The following is a 7,612-nucleotide window of genomic DNA, read 5'->3' as shown; positions in this document are numbered from 1 at the left end:
GACTCTCACTTGTACCATTAAACTATACGTTTTGACAATTGATTAGTGACTGGTAGTTCATAATTGATATAGAAGGTACATTACACCATAATAAACTATGAAACTGATACAGATGAAGAATATATATACCTTATTACCATTTACACTTTTTTTAGATGAGATGGTCACACAGAATTAACTAGGTTTCTCCGATTGAACTGGATTTTCCCCTTGAGATTTTTTGGACTCAAATTTTAACATCACTTTCTGCATGGCTGCTTTGAATCTTTTAACCTTCTGCTTGTCATGATCATCTGTTAACTCATTATTCTTCTGAGTAGTGCTAGCACTTGACAATTCATCTTCTTGGCTTCCATGGGATTTGTATAGCTTCACATACTTCATGATGTTTTCCACAAAGTTCTTGAAAGTTGAATGAACTTACAATGAAAAAGTGAAGTTATTTATAGTATGTGAAGACTCAAAAATTGGACATCAAAATATTGTGCTAAATGAGAAAAGAACGAAGGATTTTGTTGGTTGCGTCTTTCATGACGATTAATAAATTGATCCAAACAAAAGATGTCATATTGCCGTGATGGGAAAAATGTTGGTTTGTTCAACTATGTAAAAGGTAAAGACAAATTATTATTATTATTTTTTTTTAAAAAAAAGGGGTATCGAACGAGAGGGAACTGTAAGGTGGGGAATCAAACGAAAAGGGACAACAAGGTGGGGACTCGAACTTTCACCAACAAGATGAAAGTTCAGTAGTCAACCAATTAAGCTACTAAAATTTCCCAAAGTCAAGACAGATAGTTAGCTAGTATTTGTATATTTAGGATTGTGACTGGATCGAATTTGAGATATTCGATTTTATATTTTGATTTTTGGATCTTGCTAAATGTAATTGAAATTCGATCCAAACTTTTAAGTTAGATTTTGAATCAATTGATTTGAATTATTTTGAATTTTTTGTTTTGAGTTTATAAGTTTAAGATGCTTTTTCTTATTACAAGAATGTTGTTGTTTCTGCTCAACCGTTTTGGCCACCTAATTCAAGACTGCAAATCCAAAGAATTGGTAGGCAATTAATTGTTGATTATGTGAAAGTGATCCACACACAATCCAATCAGTCAATTAAAAAGATTTTGCTTCCGTAATTTTTATTAAAGTTAAATTATTACTTACTGAATAAAAAAATAAAAAAAATTGTGTGACTAACTAAAAATAAAATAAAATATATCATATATATTAGGATTAAGTATTAAAATATTTTGAACTCCATAATTGATGCCCCATTAAATAATGGAAAGGGCATTTCATTCTTTTGCGGGAGAGTATTGATAATGGAAACAATTCAGATATACCTTGAATTGATTTGTATTATATTCTGTAAGACGCGGTTTATATATTATGACTTTCAATTAAGATTAAATTAAAAGATATATTTATGTATTATGTCTTTATCATAATTTGTAAACAATTAAAGTTAAATATACAGCTTATTTTTCAAAAGACACTTATTAAAATATCCTAAATTTTTGTCTCACGTGTAAAATTAAATTTATGCCCATAACTTATTAGAGTTGTGGAATGATAACTATTCTTTTATTCTTAATCATTTTCCGGGTTTGAATCTTCTGAGGATGGTGTTATCTTTATTAGAAATTCTGAATTTAATCGTGTTTCAATACGGATATCACTCCTTTTAAGAAAACAAAAAAAAGAAGAAGACAAAGGTCATTCTTGTAAAATACAAGTGCATTGGAACTGGCAAGCAACAATTTATTAGGAAGAAAAGTTGAAATTCAACACTATTTTCTTTTCTATGTAAGTTTTGGAAATGGAATTGGAGAAGGGTGTCCATAGATGGATAGTTGACATTTCTGAATGGAACCCATCTCCCAATTACTTCTCTTTTGCTATGTCCTTTCTTCCCCAACATGAACACTCCTCTATTACCAGGTTTCTTGATTCTACCTCTTCTGTCCTTCAGTTTTTTTATGTAAAGTTTTCATCTTTTAGCTTTATCACACACTTCTTTCTTTCTTGATTGCACAAAGGGTCCATGGATTTTCTATAAAATGCTAACAATTTATGTATATTATTTAAAGTTTTAATCTTTAAGTTTAGTCTATACTACTTTGGTTCTTGATTGCATAAATTGTATATAGATTGAAATGCTAAAAATTGTGTATATCATGTAAAGCTTTTATCTTTTAGTTTATTGTATACCATTTGGTTCTTGATTGCATAAAGTTTCCAAGGGTCTTATGTTTTATTTGAAGTGCTAAATTGATGTACAACAGCAACATACCCAGTGTAATCCCATAGAGTGGTATCTAGGGGAGGGTAGAGTGTACACAGAATTTACATGTACCTCTGTGGTATTGAGGTTGTTTTCGATAGACACTCGGCTCAAGACAAAAACAGTTTAGAAAAAGATGTAATGGAAGTACGAGACAATAGAAAATAACAAAAACAATAGATAGTAGTTGAATAGTACTACAACAATAATCCTATAATCGAACTACAGTTGATGATTTCAAGTAAAATGATTTTTTATTTTATCTGTACTTTTTCCTTCTTGATTGCAAAATGCTGTCTATGGAAGTAAATTGTGAGTTTGCACTTTGTTATACTTGCCTTAATTTTGAATTTTGAATATGCACTTTGTATTTCAAGTAAAAATTTTATCTTTAGGTTTATTCTAGAATTCTTTAATTCTCTATTGCTAAAATGTGTCTATCAAAGCAATATTTTGAATGTGCACTTTATTTTACTTGCTTAATTATATACGGGTGTATAAAGAAGCTTGTTGAGGAATTTGGTTATCAAGATTACCCCTTTGTAGAAAGTTGAGCGGATTTTGTCACTCGTTGATTAGGTTCTTTAAAATGGAAGATCGAAAACGGGCTCTTGTGAGCAGATTGTTGCAGTATGCACTGATACATCAAGTCTTGGGGATCCCATATAACGAAATTGTCATCAGGCGCACTGCAGAGGGGAAACCATACCTGTTATATTTAGAACGTAGTCAGGTACAATGCTGAAAATGCACTAGCTTTTGGTTCTCATTTTTTGTTGAAATTATGTTTTTCATGTTTGCTCGTTGAAGTACCTTATCAGAAGTGTCTTTTATCGATAACTATCTGGATTCTTGCATTCTTCCAAGTGTTTCCTGTAGAGTCAAAGATTAGAGGTGTAAAATGACTCGTCCTTGGATGGAATTTCGCTATAATTATTTGCAGTAGCCTTATACTAGAAATGTGTTCTATAAAGGTTTATTATCCACTAGACAACTTGCACAAGACAAATACTTGGAATATGACATGAGAAGCATGATGTTGACCCCTTTTTCCGGATTGTATATACGAAATTTCCTGCTGTTCTCAATTGATGAATTAGTTTCTCACCAGTGTCAAACACATACTTTCCGTAATATCTGTCGAATAGTTTTTTCTCTTCATTTTGGTCCTGCTTCATCATCCATGAAGAAAGTTGTCTCTCGGCCAAGTCCTGCTCTTCTCTCCTATTTGAACACCACTTATTTATCAATGAGGAAGTACTCAAGTGATGAATATTGGATATAAGAATTTAATATGTAATGGTTTCTTCTTATACATATTTTTCCCCTTGTATTAGTGGATGCAGCTGTCGTTTCCCATATCCAAATAAACCAACTTATCCAAAGTAGACTCCGTAAAATCCATGAAGATTAGATAATTGCAACTTTCAAGAACTTACATCTGTTATTTTGATCATATCATACATGGTTTACCAGCATTTACATAACTCGTCTTCGGAAAATTCTCCCAATTACTGATGCTTTCTCATATTTTTCATGTTTACAAAATCGATAAAGATTCAGTTTCAGAATCACATATTCTGATTCAGCTGAAAAGATTCTCATTATATATGTTTGAAATTACATTCTTGATGCCAGAGTAACATTGATTGTTTAATTTTGAGTATGTTCTTCATGCTACCTGCTTTGCTGTTGCTTGCAGTTGATATCTTCACATTTGCAATATCGTTAATCCTATCCTCTTCTAGGAATGTGACAAACTGAAGTTGGAGTTGCCAAATTTTAACTTCAGTGCATCACATCATGGTGATTTTGTGGCTATTGCTTCTGAACCAATATGCCTTGTGGGATTGGATGTTATTTCTCAAACCTTCCCTGAGAAAGAATCAGTGAAAGAATTCATTCAGAGCTTCTCATCATATTTCTCAAGGCTGGAATGGTTTAATATAATTAATGCTGGCTCTTCTCATCAGATTTTGAGTGAGTTTTATAGGTACCTCTCTATTTATAGATCTTATCTAATGCTTTGTAAACGCCACTACTGAAAGCATTTTATTCTTGATTAACCTCAAACTCGTACAACTATGCGATTTTCAAAGTGTTCTTCCATGTTCGAGTTAGAGATCACAGAGAGAGTACTATGTATAACTTGTTTTCTCTTCCATTACTCGTTAGAGTTTGGTGTTTCATTTATGGATAAACCTTGGCTGAATAGATATTCTTTTTTAGAACTCATTTATGCTTAAGCCTTGGCTGAATAGATATTATTTTTTAGAACATTATTGACAAGTTACATAAAGAGAACTTCTCTAAAAGATCTGCTCTTTTATCCAAGAACTTATTAGTCTATTTGGTTGGAAATAGTTCCCTTGGATAAAGTTGAGCTCAGATGGCTAATGATTAAGTTAAATGAACAGTCATACCTCATTTAGAGAAAGAAAATCAACCTTTGTACTGCTGAGTTCTGGGAACGACCATATATAGGTCATTCAAACTGCTCAACAATCATTTTCCTTAGGAAAATATGACAAGTTGGTTTCTAACATTTTATGATGCGTGGCGTAGTGTGATATTAGCTTCTGCTGTTACCAACTCATCCCCTGCTTATTTGCTTGTTAAATATGTTTTACTGGAAAATAAGGTGAAAAAATGCAACTCACTCGTACTTCCTTCAACAACTCCTTGGGAACGATCTCTTTGAGGAGATTAAAACTGTAAACATTGTAGGCAAGTAATAACTTCCAAGGCATCTCCGTCACTTGTTTGTAAGTCGCAACAGTCATACTGAAATTTGGTCTAGCTACTAGCAACTAGCAACAATTGCCTTGACCAACGACATTTTCTTTACTGCAATAGTATTACCATTTGTTCTACGTTCATAGTTTCAAATTGGATGTTACAATTTCTACGTCTAACCTTGCCAAATTAATCTCTACTTCCCTGAAATGAGTATGTCAGATTTTTCAACCTTCATGAGGGTTCCAAATTTATCCTTCCAGCATCGACATGAATCAAAGAGTAATCTATCACATCACTTGTCGGAAAAAGGTTCATACTTCACAACCAACTCAACAAACTAGTAGAGTTGAATTTGATGTAGAGGGAGTAGAGAATTAGATATTAGGAACATCTTTTTTTTTTGGTGATTAGTTGAATGACAGGTTTTGTCGTCCGACAAACAAAATTCATGCTAAATGATAGAAAGATTACACTGACAGATCTGACAACTTATGCAGATATTGGAGTGTAAAGGAAGCATTTGTCAAAGCCATTGGTGATGGTGTGGGTTACAAATTGGACACCATCGAATTTCATCACAAAAACTGGGAAAACATAGTTGTCAAGGTTGATGGCAAAGAACTAGAAGATTGGAGATTTTGGCTTCTTGAATTGGAGAAAGATCACGTGGTTAGTTCTTCAATAGTGCCAATTCTCGTCTAGTTTCCCTTTTAACTGTTAGTGATGCTTGTTCCAAAAGGAGAGTAAATAATAAAGAACCGTTTAAGTGCACGTTTTGAATCTTTGATGCTATATCAACTAGAAGCTTACATATAATCAACAACCCCTCTTTCATAAACTAGGAATTTAGTTGTTTAACTTGTGAACGCGCGTTAATTACTTCCATTCTATCACAACATGCATTCCTTGTCTCTCTTAGAACCTTACTTTTAATTACCTGAAACTTGTGACAGAATTTTATGAGTTAGTCATTGAGCCGAAAGGAGTATATCTTCCAAAAACTATATAATCGTGAAGCTGAAGGTGGTTAAACTGGAATGCAACTTGTAGGAGTTCACACAAAGTAAAGCGCAATATCCCTTCTTCCATGTCAACAAACTCGTGCTACGAAGCACAATCTCCTTCTTTGAAGCTGCTCATTTGAATTTTGAACTGCACATGCTAGAGAACGATAGGGAACTAACACTCGACATTGTTGAATATTTAAGTTTCATGTTATTCTGGCAAGCTGTCCGGATAGCAAACGGAGTAGCTACCTTAGTTGCACGGATAGTAGAACCTTTTTTCAATTGTATGATTTTTGCAATATGACTGACTATTCTGTAATGTTGCAGGCATCAATAGCTAGGGGTCACCCTATGTATGCCACCAGCAGTTACAAGACAACGTTGAATCGGACAAAGTTCAATGACGAGGAATACAATTTAGGACTTCATCTTCCTAATGCAAGATTCATTTTCCGGAAGGTAGAAGACCTTTTTCCCTCCAATGGACCAGGTAGAGTACCACCATGTTGATCACAAAATTGTGTCTGTGTTGAAGGATTAAGAAGAGGTCAAAGAAGCTATTGTATTGTATCAAGTGCTAGAGATTTTCTCCGAAAGACATGATCCAATTAAAAGACGAGAGCTACTTAAACTTCTAAGCTAGGAGCGGACCTAGCTTAGAAGTTGTGAATTCACATGAATCCAGTAACTTTTGCCAAATCCAAAGTTGAGGAGTTCGCGCACTTTATTACGATTTCTTGTACTTGGTTTATTCATACATTAGAGAGAAAATCAAATCAAGAATCATCTTGAGCTCAAACATTTAAATGATATCTAGAAAATCATATTTCTGTTTGGTTTAGGTATTTTGTCTAGTAGATTGGTATTTTTTTGGTCCCAATTTGTACGATAACTAACTTATCCGCGCTTCGCGCGGTATAACAATAATTTAGAATGAACCTTTTATAAATTAAATAGAAACAAAAAGATAAATTCTTTTTTAATTATAGTTAAGACTTGTTTTTCCTCTTAAATAATTATTTATTTTTCTTTTAATTTTAACATTTATCTATTATAGTTACAAATAGTTACCTATTGTTAATATACTGGATATTATCTTTTTCCTTATCTTCTTCAATAGTTTTTTAATACAATAAATAAATGGAACAAAAGATTAAAAAAAAAATTAAGAAAGAAATAAATAAAAATGTTGACCGTAAAAAGGTATAACATCAGATTTTTGATTCTTTATTTGATTTTTTCTTATTAATAATGGATATTAGATTCTTTAAAACAATTAAATGAAAATAATAGTGAAAGATGTCAATAGAAAATACGAAAAAAGTTATGAATAGTTGTTATAGAAAAGTATCATATCGTCTTGTATATGCGAAATTTTATGTGTATATACGATATAGATAATCAGAAAAATATAAGAAAATAAAATAATTGATGGAACATCTATTAATAATATTGAGTTATTTGTAGAATAAATATAAAATTGAATACTTCCACTTTCATGGATAATGCATTTTTTTCTTTCTTTTTTCCAAACAAAAGGTATTATATACATTTATAAGCTCATGATAATATATAT

The 7,612-nt window shown here is 32.1% G+C and overlaps 1 protein-coding gene across 1 annotated transcript; it reads left to right on the top strand.

Annotated features, from left to right (window-relative positions):
* Positions 1-1,788: 1,788 nt before the first annotated feature.
* On the top strand, positions 1,789-6,881 carry LOC102579051 (L-aminoadipate-semialdehyde dehydrogenase-phosphopantetheinyl transferase-like). Its single transcript, XM_006361414.2, has 5 exons — positions 1,789-1,947; positions 2,870-3,023; positions 4,039-4,283; positions 5,527-5,698; positions 6,364-6,881. Exons 1-5 carry the CDS (start codon positions 1,826-1,828, stop codon positions 6,544-6,546), a joined length of 876 nt encoding a protein of 291 aa, XP_006361476.1. The 5' UTR covers positions 1,789-1,825; the 3' UTR covers positions 6,547-6,881.
* Positions 6,882-7,612: the final 731 nt, after the last annotated feature.

Source organism: Solanum tuberosum, unplaced genomic scaffold (assembly GCF_000226075.1).
Source record: "Solanum tuberosum cultivar DM 1-3 516 R44 unplaced genomic scaffold, SolTub_3.0 scf00354, whole genome shotgun sequence".
Taxonomy (NCBI): Eukaryota; Viridiplantae; Streptophyta; class Magnoliopsida; order Solanales; family Solanaceae; genus Solanum; species Solanum tuberosum.
Note: the sequence above shows the minus strand (reverse complement) of the source record. Positions and strands in the feature narration are given on the sequence as shown.